The sequence below is a fragment of the Paramormyrops kingsleyae genome, chromosome 4 (genome assembly GCF_048594095.1).
Source record: "Paramormyrops kingsleyae isolate MSU_618 chromosome 4, PKINGS_0.4, whole genome shotgun sequence".
Classification (NCBI taxonomy): Eukaryota; Metazoa; Chordata; class Actinopteri; order Osteoglossiformes; family Mormyridae; genus Paramormyrops; species Paramormyrops kingsleyae.
In genome coordinates this window covers 5,398,722-5,413,548 of record NC_132800.1, presented here as the reverse complement: position 1 = coordinate 5,413,548, position 14,827 = coordinate 5,398,722, and the positions used below count along the sequence as shown (strand labels likewise).

General features: G+C 49.3%; 2 protein-coding genes across 4 annotated transcripts; one reads left to right on the top strand and one right to left on the bottom strand.

The window, feature by feature from the left end:
- Positions 1–337: 337 nt before the first annotated feature.
- Positions 338–9,758, bottom strand: LOC111850882 (kelch repeat and BTB domain-containing protein 2-like). 3 transcript variants are annotated; one of them, XM_023825243.2, is made up of 5 exons: positions 8,864–9,080; positions 6,506–7,163; positions 3,612–3,777; positions 2,156–3,393; positions 338–1,060 (listed from the first exon to the last, which is right to left on the bottom strand). In XM_023825243.2, the coding sequence occupies exons 2-5, from the start codon at positions 6,676–6,678 to the stop codon at positions 859–861; spliced, it is 1,779 nt and encodes a 592-aa protein (XP_023681011.1). In that variant the 5' UTR covers positions 6,679–7,163; positions 8,864–9,080; the 3' UTR covers positions 338–858. The 3 variants fall into 3 exon arrangements, with proteins under 3 accessions (XP_023681011.1, XP_023681010.1, XP_023681009.1); XM_023825242.2 differs by lacking the exons at positions 338–1,060; positions 8,864–9,080 and adding an exon at positions 9,738–9,758 and having other exon boundaries at positions 1,207–3,393; XM_023825241.2 differs by lacking the exon at positions 338–1,060 and having other exon boundaries at positions 1,207–3,393.
- LOC111850881 (bucky ball-like) lies at positions 9,728–13,544 on the top strand. The gene is made up of 7 exons (XM_023825239.2): positions 9,728–9,958; positions 10,048–10,117; positions 10,403–10,564; positions 10,755–12,356; positions 12,659–12,769; positions 12,850–12,954; positions 13,039–13,544. Exons 2-7 carry the CDS (start codon positions 10,111–10,113, stop codon positions 13,068–13,070), a joined length of 2,019 nt encoding a protein of 672 aa, XP_023681007.2. The 5' UTR covers positions 9,728–9,958; positions 10,048–10,110; the 3' UTR covers positions 13,071–13,544.
- The last annotated feature ends 1,283 nt before the right edge of the window (positions 13,545–14,827 follow it).

The window sequence follows — 14,827 nt, the reverse complement described above, 5'->3', positions numbered from 1 at the left end:
CAGCCCGCAATGGGTGTGGGGAGGAGTTATTCCCATCCTTATGGAGAGTTCAGTGCCTTCTGCTGGAGTACTGGCTCTATGCTTCGGATCCTTCCCACTCCCTCCCACATACAGGCAGCTTTCGGCTTGCGTAAACGCCGACTCGCGTAAATGCCGACTCGCGTGAACGCCGACTCGCGTGAACGCCGACTCGCGTGAATCCGGACTCATGCAAAATACTATCCAAGACGCAGCTTCCCGAAGGGCTGGCGCAAAAAGGCGACATACACCTATAAGGAAATGTACACGTTACCTTTTCATTTATTTAATGTCTTCTTCCATACGTATTGCTAGTATATTTTTGGCTTATTGATTTTTTATTTTTTTTTGGTATAGGTTGCCTCGAATGATATGGCGGGATAAATCTGATTTACTTAAAATTTGATTTACATAAGGGTTTGGGACAGATTACTCGCATCAGTCGAGAGCTGCCTGTACAAAAGAAAATCCATGCCCCAAGGCTTCCAGGCACCTTAAAAAAAACATCTTGCCCTCTGTGACACTTAAAAACAGCCAGTACCCAATGAAGGGTAAGTATAGTGTTTTTTTTAAAAGAAAAAAAAAAACTCAGCCCAGGACTTTAACCATTTTTACCTTAACCACTGCATTTACTGTAAGAACGAGAGGCACCAGCATGGCCTCATGGAGAAGGAAAACAAAACTGTCCAATCAGGCACAAGCTGCTCAGTGCATGGTACAGATTTACTCAGACACTGTTACACATGCATTTCCGAGCCTGACGTGTTAAAGAATACACATGGGGGGGGTGCTATAGAAGACTTCGGAAAGTCTTTTTTTTTCTTTCTTTTTTTGAATAAATTAACGCCATTGAGAGTACAGTGCTGAAGGAACGCGATGCAGCAGAGCATGCTGGGTAGCAGTCGCTGTGAAGCACCTCCGGTCATGTGACAGTGGGCGTGTGGCACTGCCTCTGCCAGGGCTGTCGCTGGAGTCATGTTTGGGGGAGGAAGTTGCAGTCGGTGTCCAGACCCATACAGCAACAAGACGGCTCGAGAGTTCACTCAAAGGAGAAGAAAAATAAAAACAGAAATAATCTACACAATCACACTACAGTAATTTCCGATATTAAATAACTAATACAAAATAACCCCACTTACTCTATCCCTCCTCCACACTAAAACCATTTAAACACATGAAAAATAGATATTCTCGGTATCAGCAGCATATAGGCATTTATTACAGATAGTGGAGGCATGATGTGGTAAATCCTCGAGAAAAGACGACCCCAAATCAGCCATATGTGACGGGAGAGAAGGAGAACTGCTGGCTGATGTGGAAGACCTGCATCCAGGGACTGGTGGACTGGGGACATGTGGCAGCCGAGGGGGCGGAGCCTAAGCGAGGCCCGACTGGACCTGCAGTCGCCTCTGTGGATGCGGGGCCTCCCCGGCCCCACCCCCAACCACCATTCCAATGTAAATGCCGGAAGTGGAATGACAAACCGGCAGTCAGTGGCAGAGAAGGTATATGGGTTCAGGACCCTCTGGTGCTGTGAGGGGGGTCTCTGACGTGTGTGTGTGTGTGTGTGTGTGTTACGCAGCGCAACAGCGCTTGATGGGAGCGTATATTAAAAAAAAAAACCTAAGTGATTGTTCTTAAATAGAAAAGCACTAGTTAAAGGGAGAGGCAGGTGCGCTGTCTGACTCAGTCTGTGGCGTAGCAAAGGAGGTGAGGGCGGGGTACACTTCAGCTGTGGGATTTCGCGTGGCGCTATGGTGCTGAGCAACCTAAAGCTGTGGAGCTTTTTGTTTTTTGGGGGGAGGGGATGCTGCCTGTGAGCTATACATGAGGGAGGGGCACTATTGCATCGTCCACTTCGAATTCCTCTGAGCCGTCAGGGGCAAAAAGGTATGTGGGCGGCTTCCAGGGGGACTCCTCCAAGCAGGAAGGGTAGAGCTTTCCCACGGCGCAACGAAAATCCCTGCCCAGGTCCCAGAGCACGCGCTCAAAAACAGCCTGCCGAGGGTGCCAGCGGTCTGCCTCAGCATCGTACTGGTAGATGCCATAGCGGGCACGTTCATTGGCATGCGTCTCGCGCACAAAGATGCACGGCGAGTCCAACAGAACGGCAGCCCACACACATGACTCAGCATACCGCTTGATGGGGACACCGGCTGCCCGGCGCCACTCATTCTTGCTGACGTCGTAGATCTCCACGTCGACTGAGGAGCCGTCCGCTGACACTGTGCACGGCCGGAGGCCTGAGTTGCTTGCGACGTGCAGGCCACCTACGTAGAAGATGAGGTCGCCAAAGGCGGCGGCTGAGGCGAAGCAGCGGCTCGTGGGCCGGGAAGCCATCTCCACCCAGGCATCGGTCCGCGGGGTATAGCGATACGTCAGGTCGTGTGTCATCAGGTAGATGCAATCACGTGCTGATACGCAGGTGCTCCAGTTCCAAGCACATGGCAGTGGGCTCACCATACTCCACTCGTCCTTCTCACAGTCATAACGCTCCACGGTGCGCCGGCTTAGTTCACCACCCGTGTTGTCTCCACCCACAGCGTAGATGTGCCCGGCGCAGTGCACCAACGAGGGCCGTACCCGTGCCCGCAGCATGGGTGTCTTGGCCACCCAGACATTGAGCTGCGCGTCAAACCAGAAGAAGCTGTCCACCAAGCGGAAGGCAGCCTGCAGCTTGCTGCCCTTACTGTGGTTGACCACCGAGGTCTTCAACGGCACTTGGCCACCAGCAATGAAGATGTCATTATCCGGCGTGACGAGCGTGCCTACCTTCTGGAGGTCTCCTGGCAGACTGGACAGCTTGTAGACCTTCTCAGCCTGCAGGCTGTAACAGATGGTGGCATGAGCAGGGCCCCCTGCGGGTCCGTCGCTGGGCGATTCCGTCGCCGCCTCAACGAATATTAGCATCTCCTCCTTGGTCATGCCCAGGCGTGGCTTGAAGAACTTGGGCATGGACTTGTAGAGGCCTTGCACAACCACGGATTTGTCATTGGGTGGTAGGCCCTGGAACCAGGCACGCTGGGCAACCTCCGATAGAGCATCAATACGGATCTGGCTGAGCACAGAGGACAGATGCTGCGACCGCGACTCCATGTCGTGCTCCAGCCATAGCATAGCTGCTTCGCGCACCGTCTCCTCCTTCTCCACGTTGAGGTTGTCGCTGCTCAACACGTCCAGCAGCAGTTCGTGAGACAGTTGCAGGAAGGCCTCCTGCTTGTAAACGGCTGGGAACTTGTGTTCCACCATGCGCTTGGCGCTCTGCTTGAGCTCAGTGCAGCTGAACAGGTCACCAATGCTCAGCATGCGCACACAGTTGTCCGCATTGATCTTCTTCACCAGATAGTCGCGGCAGCGCAGGAGCACGTCCTCCACCTGCGAGGATCAGAGATGACATTAGCTAGTCTCTAGGAAGCTTGTTTCAAATTCCTCAAAGACTGGCTCTGCCCAAGAGGTAATGGCTGCTATGTGTCGCAAAGACTAAGGATTGGGCTGGACATCAACAAAGACCGACACATATGTTGTGTCAAACCGGACATTTGCGGTAGACCCTACATCTACCCTCAACCCAGATCCTGTGTGGAAGGATGTACCTGTAGGAAGCAGGCTGTCTCATACAAGGGTTCCACAGTGCTGTCCGTGATGGGCAGGTTGCCCGTGTAGGCATAGGTGATGATGATCTGAAGGGTTGCTGGGTCTACATTCCGCAGGTGGACGTGGGTCTGCTTGCTCTCACTTAGGCCGCCCATGAACATGGCCCTTAAAGACGAGACAGGTTCCGTTAGTCAAAAGGCTTCTGCATCTAGACATTAGATACATGGTTGCAGCCACAAAGGCAATTAACGCGGGGGACACCAAACTAGTCAGCTAATGGCACTTTTCCACTGGCAGCCAGGAGCCGACCCATACCCCAAACTGAGACTAGTTCCAGCACGGTTTCAATTCACTTCAGTTTTCCACTGCAGAAGGGTCAGATCGGTAAAGGTGTTACAGAGTTTGGAGAGCGACAGTGATGTAAAACTGAAGAGATGCTTATTTCCTGATCACACTGTGTACATCATGATTTACTATGTGCAATTATTATTATATTTTTTTTTACTGTGCACTAATTTCCACTAGCACATTTCACTGTGTTATGCAAGTATGAAAAGCCAGCAGGATTAGCATTCGGTTGTGTAAATGTGCATTACGAATCCATTCAGTTCAACTATTCTATAGTATGTTTTATTTAAGAGGTTGGAAATTTTCAAGTGTGCGATACTATTAATTACGAATCATATATAGAATATATGCTTTTTCCTTCAGATAATCCCTGTGCAGAACACCGGTATCTCTGTGCATTTCAACCAATCGGATAGTAATGACGCAACTAGCTGAGTCAAACCTTCAGTCTGGCTAACAATGGAAACGCGCCAGTTCGTGATATGGGTTGGGTTCGGTTCAGTTCCTTGGTTGCAGTAGAAAAGTGCCAGAAATATACCCTCTGGACTTGTGAGAACTTTGTGACCACCACTTAAGAGCCAGTAATGCTAAGATGGCCCTCATAGAGCACCCCAACCCATGTTAGATTGTAAGATGGATAACAGGATAACGGGCAGGTAGATGAGATGCTAAGATGGAGGTCATGCTGTGAAATCAGACACCTGTTGGATAAAAGCAAAGGATGCATCCTGCATGCATTCACACTGTCAAAAGTCTCAAGCTGCTAAAAATTAAGATTCTTTTCTCTGCTTAAACAACTTCTGGGGTGATGGGGCCTCCACACCAGAGCTTACACCTAGATACAAGTGTGGGAATCACTGCCTCTTCGAGCTACGATCATGGAGTAGCCAGTCCAAACAGAGGGCTGTTCTGGGTCCCAGGGAAGATGCTCGTTTAATCCAACCTGCTTTTGCTCACAGGCCACTGGGAAACGTAACCAATGAGGTTCGATAGAAGGACACTAGGTTCCTGCACCTTCCCATCCTTTCAAAGGTCTGCGTGAGCTTCAGCATCCCATAGACCACTCAAGCATTATTGGTAAGGAGGCATAAAAATGACCTTCAGGATCAAAGAGAGTGCTTTCTAGGATCCCGATCAGAGCTTTTGGGTGCCCTTCTGTGCTCAACCATCCCATTACCGAGGAAGGAAAAGGAAGACGCTGGCCTGTCCGCCACACAGGACAGTGGCACAGCTTTTGGAACATCCGGCCTTCTCTCCACGTTTGCCTCGTCATGCCTCTGGTGTTCTGGACGCCCACGCATCCTCCCCCACATCCTTCTTTATTTTTTTTGGGGGGGATGACTCATTCTCTTGTCCCCCCCCCCACATATTTCCTGCTGCTGCACATCTTTCTTCACATGCGCACACCAACACACACACCCCCTATCTCCCTCCCAATCTCTGTCCACTGCAGCTGCAGTGCTGTTTGATATGAATAGCCGCGCACGCAGAGTGAGCTTTTCAGATATATTGACTTCTGCCCCCCCCCCCCCATTCCATCTCCCAGGGCTCTCTGCAAAGCGATTCCTCCCACCTCCAGCTGCCCAAAGCGAAGGATTCCCTTCCTCTAGCTCTCAGCTGACACAGCGTATCCTCTTTCCTGGGAGGCCAGGGATGGGAGCCAACAGCAAGGGGCGGGAAACACCTCTCAAAGGGGTGGGTGTGTGTGTGTGTACGCGGCACTTCAGCACGTGGGAAAATGCAGGATGTGGGGGAGCAAGGCCGGTGGCAGCTTCAGTCTGCGGCCGTTTCCCAATCACCGTCTGGGGACGCCCTGTAGCCCACATCTCTAAACTAACGCCTTTGCTTTTCTAAAACCCCTGCATTACATTTGCTTTTAATTGTTCAGTTCCTGTGTGAATTTGTTTTGGGTTTTTTTTGCCCTGGAGAAGCATTAGGGGATTTTTTTTTTAAAATATGCGGTTATAAGAACACTGTGTAGCTCCAAGTCGAGCGTGGGAAATGAAATGGACTCTAGCTTGGCCTAGATCTTCATAGATCTAGTCACCTAAACAAGGCACATTAGGCAATCATATGCACGAAGGCTGCAGGTGCAAGTCAGGCTTTACTTCAATTCTGTTAACTCAGATATTCATTAAATCCCCCCAACCTCACATTTTTCCATGCTGTTCAGTTATTCAGTCAGGTGGGGACCAACCTTCCCCACCCAAAGGTACACTGACAGAGACATTACTCAAATAAAACTACATCCTTACACATTTTGCAGTATTTACACATTTAAAGCTTTTACATTACAGAAGGCAAACTGCTCTATTTATGGCTTCAGCAACAGGACGGCTCCAGGGGACTGGAACCCGCAGCCTTCTGGTGAAACTGGCCCGTGCCTGTGTGGATGCAATGTTCCTCATTTAAAACACATCAGGTATGGGGAGCCAGGATCATAGGATGCTGAAGGAATCGCGTCTGCTGCAGACACACATGAAGTAGGAGGTAGTTTTGGCCAGGAAAGGCCAGTAGGGGGCAAAGCCTGCGAGGGAACGCTCACCTGAAGTAGGAGCTGCATGTGGCTAGCACCATCTTGTGGCAGGGGAACTCGGCGTCCTCGGCCAGAAGCACCACATCCGTCAGCAGCCGCTGCTCGTAGAAAATCCGCAGCTGCTCCAGCAGTGACACGGCATAGTCCGTGTTGACGGGGGCACTTTTGCCGCCACCCGACATGCTTGCATCACACAAAAAAATCCAGAGTTGTCACTTAGCCTGCCGAGAATCAAGGAAGGGGGGGGAGGGACCCAGCACTCAAACCCCCCTCCCCCAGCCAGGGGTAAAAAAAGAACCCCTCCCACCAATCACAGTCAGGAATGGCAGGGGAAAGTATATATGAAGTCCAGAATATCTGCAGCTGGAGGACTCTGGTGGCCCCCAATAAAGACTGTGAGGAGCAGTCTGTGGGTTTGCCGGGAGGTGCAGCCCGAGACACTCGCAAGTCGGCTTCTCTCCTCCTACTTTATTGCCGGCTCCTCTTCCGCAGTCACTTGGTGCTGATTAGCGTCTGAAGCTCCTCTTCCTCCCAGGGCACCGGGGGTGCAGAGGGAGGCTGGTGGCGCCCAGCACAACACAGACTCATTCTAGGGATCCGCAAGTGGCTGGAAGTTGATGCAGGGCCCCCGCCGGCGATGTCTCCGCATCGGTGCTCATCCGGCGTGCTGGGAAAAGGAGGGAGGAGCGGGTTAGTGCAGGCAAAGCATGACAAGGTTAAAAGATGACCAGCTGGGGGGGGGTCCATCATGCCTCAAGACTCACAGGGTACACTTGTGCTCACTCTGCTTCAGCTTCTAATTGGCTGAAGTCATTATTTCAACAGCTTGTCTGCCCACAGTGGAGAAGGAGCAGGTCTGTGGCCCATTAAGAATCAGGCAAGCAATCAACTACTCCGTCCCATACGTATTTATCTCCTTTCAGGCTCCAATCCGGTCCCTATTCTGCCACCCTTACAGCTACTGACAGAATCACTCTCATAGATTCTGTTCCCCATTCAGAGCAGCTCTGGACTCACAGACTAATGCTCACGGCACAGAATCACCCTCTACGGCACAACACCAGGCAGTGAATCAGTGGAGCATCACCTTCAGCATCCTCTAGCGCACATGCACCATCAACAGTCCAGTTTCCTCCTGCAGGAACTCCAATCAGTGCTCATCAAATGACCCCCCCCCCTCCCCCAAACACACACACACACACCCCCTAAAACATCCCAACTGGCATCTGACCCTAGCCCACGCAGAGCTACTTCTTAGCGGCACAATTCACCATGTGTGTGTTTGTGTGTGAGAAAATGAGAAGAAAGTGTCAGGCCGTCTGCTTTTCCCACGAGGCATCTGCCTGGGCTGTCTGGCCTTAGGAGGCACCGTCATGCTGACCAGATCATCGTGGCGGTGCACTTCCCACAAACACCCACCCAAAGCAGCTGGCCCACACTGCTTTTGGCATACCACAACATGCAAATCACACCCAGGGCTACAACCACTCGAGCCCTGCTTCCCAGCCAGGAAACACAACAGACCAGTCAGCCCCCCTTTTCTTGTTATTAACCCCTTTTCAGCATTACTAACCCAGAAGTGTCTCCTACAAATAAAGCAAATGATCTTATGAAACTGTCAGCACCGGGAGGGCAACTCCACCAAGCCTGTTGTTTTAATGGCAGCAAAACTTTAGTACTGTTTATTTCACTGGATTTTATATCTGCAGCGTGGAACAATCAGAACCACACCGGAGTATGTGAAAGGTAAAGAAAATAGCAATTCAACCGCCTGATGCAGGTGACGCATACAGCGTCACTAGACAGACACAAATTCTTGTTTTTGATGTACGGGGGGAGCTACACACTGCCTGTTGTGCTTTTACCCTTTATAGGTTAATGGTCTCCTTATTATTTTTATTCATCAAACCAGTTTTATGACACCGGCACAGTAACATCACACTGCCCCCGCCAGCCCGCCCTGTAACGAAGGCAGACCTATGCCTCCCCACCCCGGCACCCGGCTGAAACGGCAACGCCCCCCGCCCTTTCGCTGCCAAATGATCACGGCCCCTCTGCCCAAAAAGGGGGGGCGTCTCCCCACGGAGGTGACTGTACCTTTATCCCGATCCCCACTCCCCGCCCATACAGATATATGATTTCATCTCTGGATCGGTATCTCAGCTTCACAGCCCCAGCCGCCTCTCCACTCCCAACCATCAGTCCAGATGCCGGCTACTAACCCCCTCTACCCCTACGGGATCAGCCTCGCCAGTCCGCACCGCACCCCCCCGGATCTCCGTGACCCGCCGCCGGTCCGCAGTCGCACAGTCAGTCGCGGGTAGCCGGGGCCGAGGCCGGTGAGCCGGCTAGCTCGGCGAGCATTACCGTGCGGGCGCTGCTGCCGGGCCGTCTCAATGTCGCCGGTGTCCCCCGGTGCTCGTTAATACATTCGACACGGAAACGCTGCGTTATCCTCCGGCCGTCACACGAACCGAAGAGTCCGGAATCTTAATCAACACAATCAAGGCGGACCGAGCAGCGCCGAACCGTTTTTCTCTCTCTCTCTCTTTCCCTCAGCCAATATATTTATTTATTTGCTTTCCTGCCGTGTGCGCATGCGCGTCAGAGGCCAGATGAGGACATTGCGCATGCGTGCCGGTGCGCGTCAGAGGCCAGCCGAGGACACTACGCGTGCGTATAAGCAGAGGCGCCCAAGTTTCACATGTTTCCAGTGGGAAAGCTTGACCTCTGCAGGGGAAATGCGGTTATCGTCGGCTCAGCGTCGTAAGGCTCCAAGAATAATGTCACAGCAGGAGATTTTTTAACAATAAACAATAAGAAACACTCTCACCAAAATGCGCAAAGACAAAAGTCATTCATCCTCTCATGATTTCTTAAGAAGTTCCCATCGTGCTCAGTATCATTATGAAAGAAAATAAGAAGGACAAGTAATTGTCACAGTAATTTGAATCTTTTCACACGTATCGGGTTGGCACGATCAAAGAGATTCTGAACATTTCAGTGCATTTTATAATATACGCTCAGTCGCTCAGTAAATGAAATGCAAACAGCCTGTATTTCATTATATCCATTTAACAGTCTGGATTTGAAACTTGTCCAACTCGAAGCTACGCGGATAAATACGCCTCGTCGACTCGTTATAATGGGCTATCCCACTATAGTGATAAAACTTTTTTTTTTTTTAAATGTTTGAACTTCAGTACAATCGTTATTATGTGTAGCTTTGATTTCTGTTTACCTAGTCGTGCCACAAATGTCCTACATTGTTCCCCAGAGAAGATAATTGCCATCAAGCATGTGTTTGTATACAGAGTAATTATTGGATAATTGAGGCACACGGTGCCTATAAAAGATCTCATAGAGACAATGACGTCAGAGACTATTTTTTTTTTCTTCGAGGTCTCCCAGTTAGGTGCACTAGTCTACTATTTTACACCAAGTTATATAGTCACGTTCACGGTTGGTAATTATGTTGTTTGCGTACTTCTGTGTGACAATCGTAGGGACGAGTATTCGTGTATAATTATGATATTTTTGTGTTCCCGCAGTATTTCGCGGTGCAGAGCATCCTGCGCGGCGTTTTTCTGTCCTGATAAACACAAGTGGGTAAAATGGAAGGTAATTTCTCCCTCCGAGGAAAATTACACGATTTTAAGTATTGCGGTGGCGTCTTGGTCTGTATATTAAGACTAACGTTATCAAATGTATTCCAAAAATTTATTTTTAGCGTGGCATGGTAGTGTGTTTCTGATGTTGAGCTGGTCTAGAAGTGTCTGATGATAAAGTGCTCTAACAATTTGAAGTGAAATTGAATATACTCAGGGGAATCTTATTGGCTTTGAAATTCATGTAATTCTGGCCTTTTTTGTGTTGTCACCTCATGGTGTTTTTTTTTTCCTCCAGAAGGAAATAATGCTCCACACACTATGGGAAATGGGCAGTCGCAACAGAACCCGGTGCATCACACTAGACCATTTTTCTATGTTCAACCACCACCTCAACTTTATTATACGTACCAGTGGCATATGTTTAACCCGTACGGGCAGTTTGGCTACCCTGGATCAGGTAGGATAGAGACTTGTGTGTATGTGGAAACTAGACTTATTGCTGATCATTATAACTTTTAAGTGGTCTAAAGGATATGGGATTAAGATCTGTGCTACTTGGTGTGTGCTTGCAAACTGAAGGGACTCAATATTTAATGGGCCTTACGTAGCATTATGTGTAACATGGACACTTTTTTAATATTCAACAGGTCTCCATTTTGGACGTCCGTACGTATCTTCTATACCATACATGCAGTATCCAGGATATGTCATCCCTCACGCACCTTTACACCCAGTTGAGTACAGACGAATGTCCAATCCGTACATGCCACCTCCGGCAGCTTACGATGTGAGGTTCTGCCACGATGAAGGCCGTGGGCGGCGGGAGACTGCTTGCTCAGAGGTCCAGACAGAGACCAGTGAAAGGCTAAACGAGCTGCTTGAAGGTCTAGGTAAACTTGAGGTGCGCGAGGCAGTCGGCTCTGGGAAGCAACTGGATTCTGGTGTGGTTTCGCCTGACTCCGACATCTGCTTTTGGGAAGACAGGCGAAAGTGTGTTGGGCAGGATGAGGGGCATGTACCCATGGTGACGGAGCTGTCGGATGCTCCTCCGCAACCACCCATCATACTACCCAGTGACTCCGTGGAAGGTGCCCGTGACATGCAGTCGAGACAAAGCGGTCTGAAGAATGTGGCGCAGCGGCAGGAGTGGTGCGTGACGGCTGCTGTCCTGCCCTTTGACGGCTCCTCTGTTCGTGAGGATGCCGTGCTGGCAGAAACCACGGAATCAGCACAAATCTGCCTCCTGGCAAAGACTGGACTTTCTGCTGGGCCAGGAGATTGTGAACAAAGACTCGGCATGTGCAACCAGACAGGTTGTGGGGCAAATGCTCAATGTGAGCGCATGGTGTTACAAAGTACAACTGAGGGCTGCAAGGACCCAGCTAAGCGGAGTGCTGATTCTATCTGGCCTTCGTCGGAATGCCTGCCGTCCCACCATACTACCAGCTGGCTTGACAAGGCAGCGGTCTTGCTGGGAAATGGTGAGACCAGCAAGGCGCCACCTCCAGCAGGTGCAGCTGATGTAGGTGCTGCTGGGCAGCCAGCCCTCGACTTTGAAGATCTACCTTACCGGATCCTTCGATTACCATTTGACAAGGTAACCCCAATTGGGCTGTCGCAGGAGGACAACCCATTATGGTGTGTGGACCAGTTGACAACATTTATCCCTCCAGCTAGTTATTTGTCTTCGATTAATAATGCTTATTATAGCTACTACCCTCAAACTGCCCAGGAGCGGCAGAGTATCCTTAGTCCATCTTTGGATGAGCTCTCCTCACGGGATGAAGTGTTCTCCACTGATCTGGAAGATATGGATTTGATTCCAGGTCATGTGTACATGGCAGGAGGTGAGATGGCAGATGGCATATGTTCCACTGAGGATCCCCCAGGTGAGTTGGCGCTTGGGAGCTCATCTGAGGAGGAGTGCTCTGTGTGCTCGAGGAACACTTGTGCCACCTGTGGCACTACCCTGTCCAAAACGAAATGGAGCAAACTGTGCTCTCCTGGACGCTGTTCTGAAAAAGGGGACACGGATGAAGAGATGGGGGATGTCTGTGGCAGTGAAAGGGACATTCCTGACACTCTGAAGGTTACCGTGAAGAAGTCGCATATGACTAAGCGCTCACAGCCTCATGGCCAACAGGCCTCTAGACAGAAATCTAAGAAGGGCTGTTGTGAAAGACCAGAGGACCCAGCTAAGAAGTACAAGGAGCAGGAATCAAGAAGCGCTCAATCTAAACCTCACTTGGGTAACATTGTATTTCTTATTGATTGAGACTGAACGTTTTGCTTTGAAATGCTTAGTAGTACCAACTGGTGGATTGGTGGTGGTTTTTTTATTTATTTTTTTAAATGGCTATTATGAAAATGAGCAACAAGCCCCCATCTCCTTTGTTGTGAGGGTGGGAAATGGTTAATTCCTAGCTGTAAAATATATATATATAGAGATGGTTTCAAAGCCCTTGTGGAATGCATGGGAGTGGAGACAGGAAGTGAACTAGGAGTCCTTTGTGTGTGCAATATACCCTGGTTAAACTCCTTTGAATTGCAGAAGGACAGTGGAAAGAGTGCACTGTGGCATCTGACCAGGAGAGCTGGGAGAGCTGTAGCATTAAAGGACGACCCAAGACCTGCAAACGATATCATTCATCACATGGACAAGGTAGCTGAAGGGTGGGCTGTCTGTACTTATTGCTTTTGTAGTAGCCACACACCATCATCTGTCATCTTCCCTCCTACTAGAGAGATCCTCTCACAAAAGGCCTTCCTGCAAGAATTTTGGGCATCAAAGAACCCGAAGGAATGACCCTGATGAGGGGGATTTCCCTCTATTTCACAGGGGCAGAGGTACAGTAAAGCTTTCGTGTTTTTCCTGCAACTTTCATTGGCCTGATGTGCAGACTGCTGACCTAACGATGACATTGCTTCTAGGGTCCACCAAGAGAAGAGGCACCAGATCCTAACCAATCACTGCATTAAAAATGCTTGAGAGCACTTGACCGAAAATTAAGTAATGACACATTTTTTCTATAACACAAGTGGGTGAGTTGGCTATAGACCTGAACTTCCTCTGCTTGACAATGTCCTGCTGGATGCTGTGCATTCGGCTCATTAATCCCTGCTGCTGTCTTCACTGGACCTCGTTTTGATCCTCCTCTGGGGTTCTGCCATTGTGCATTGGTCTGGGAGGTGTAGGCCTTACTGCTGTTGGGGCTCCAGAACTTGCCAGGGTCAAGACTGGCTGTTCACTGAGGACTAGCATCTGGGCTGCCACTTCTTGGGCAGTGGAAGTCCAGGCAATGCCTGATGGTGAAGGTCTGACCTCTAGTTTGGTATTTCAGCTAACTGGGTCAGTCTTACTGTAGTGCAACTGTTTTGACACATTGCAATGTTTACATGGATTTCGGTGTCATTAAAATATGTGCATTGCTCTTAAACCGGTCTCCATTCCATGTCATTTGTTTGTGTGGACTTGAACCATGATTGAGCTGTCATTTCCTTTTTAAAGGACCTTGGCTAATAGTGGTTACACCTCTATGTTCAGGTTCACTTTTTCCAGTGTGTTGATTTCTGTTCAGTCCAGTATTTCTCAACCCAGTTCTCATGGGTTGACACTTTTACTCCCTCCCACAATGCAACCAATCAGGAACACAGTAAGCCTGGTACAACCATAGTCCGTCCTGGTGTCTTCACCACACACTAATCAAATCCAAGTTTCTTTAAATATTAAACCGTTCTCCTATACTTGTCCATATATATTCCAGCTGCTATTTTGGACAAGGTTTGGTAGGCCCTGGAGTCAAGCGCAACCTGGCTTGGGTAGGCCTGTTCATTAGACTGCACATACACAATCATACTCCTCATAGATGCATATAGGCAGGACAGTTACCCTAATGGTCTGGATTTTGGCTTGTGAAAGGAAAGTGGAGGAACAGGCAGTTGGTGGGATTCCATCTCCCAGCCATGGTGGGGTAAGGTAACAGTGTGACACACTGGCTTCCAGAGGGGGATAGTTCAGACCAGAATTGTTTCAACCGACCCATTCCATATGGAGTCAGTCACAGAGTACTCCACCGGTTGGTTGAGAGTAAATCTTGGTCTGGATTTTTACTTTCTGGATCTGAACAATCCCCCTCTGCTTGGTTCTCCTTAGTAGATTGGCAGAAAATTATCAAATCCCCAAGCACTATTCAGTATACAAGGCATAATACATTTAATTTAGCCAGAAGCTAGTCACCGTTAAGAGCTTGGGAGTACCAACCGAGTATCATGGAGCGTTTGGTCTCGTAACTAGTAAGTGTCACTAAGTAGCATTAATAGATCTGCTCTACTGGCTGCCAGTGAATAAGACTGGTGTGGCCTGCTTCTTGTGCCTGGATCTGATTAGAATCCATAGATGTACTTTTGGGTTATCTTGAAATGCATTGTGTCAAGTCAAATGCATCAAGATAGTCTTGTAATACATCTTCTAACCACTAGATGGCTGTCTCCTACATCACATTACAATACAGTGACAAAAAGGTACTTGAAAATGCTTTTATAGGTAGGCATGGTGTTGCGGTAAACGACAGGTAATCATTTATGTACTGTTAAAAAATTTTTACGTTAACGGGTATTTGACATGTAGCACATACATTCGTGGTGAAACAGCTTTCACGACTTCCGACTGCTTATAACTGAATCAACGTAGTATTCATGAAGACGTTTGATAGGTCCTAGC

Excerpts from the sequence above, each read along its gene's own strand:
- LOC111850882 (XM_023825242.2), bottom strand. The coding sequence starts at position 6,678 with ATGTCGGGTGGCGGCAAAAGTGCCCCCGTCAACACGGACTATGCCGTG. Across the intron at positions 3,778-6,505 it reads ACATGCAGCTCCTACTTCAG|GGCCATGTTCATGGGCGGCC; the intron begins GTGAGCGTTCCC and ends CTCGTCTTTAAG. Across the intron at positions 3,394-3,611 it reads AGACAGCCTGCTTCCTACAG|GTGGAGGACGTGCTCCTGCG; the intron begins GTACATCCTTCC and ends TGATCCTCGCAG.
- LOC111850881 (XM_023825239.2), top strand. Across the intron at positions 12,770-12,849 it reads TCATTCATCACATGGACAAG|AGAGATCCTCTCACAAAAGG; the intron begins GTAGCTGAAGGG and ends CCCTCCTACTAG. Across the intron at positions 12,955-13,038 it reads TCTATTTCACAGGGGCAGAG|GGTCCACCAAGAGAAGAGGC; the intron begins GTACAGTAAAGC and ends CATTGCTTCTAG.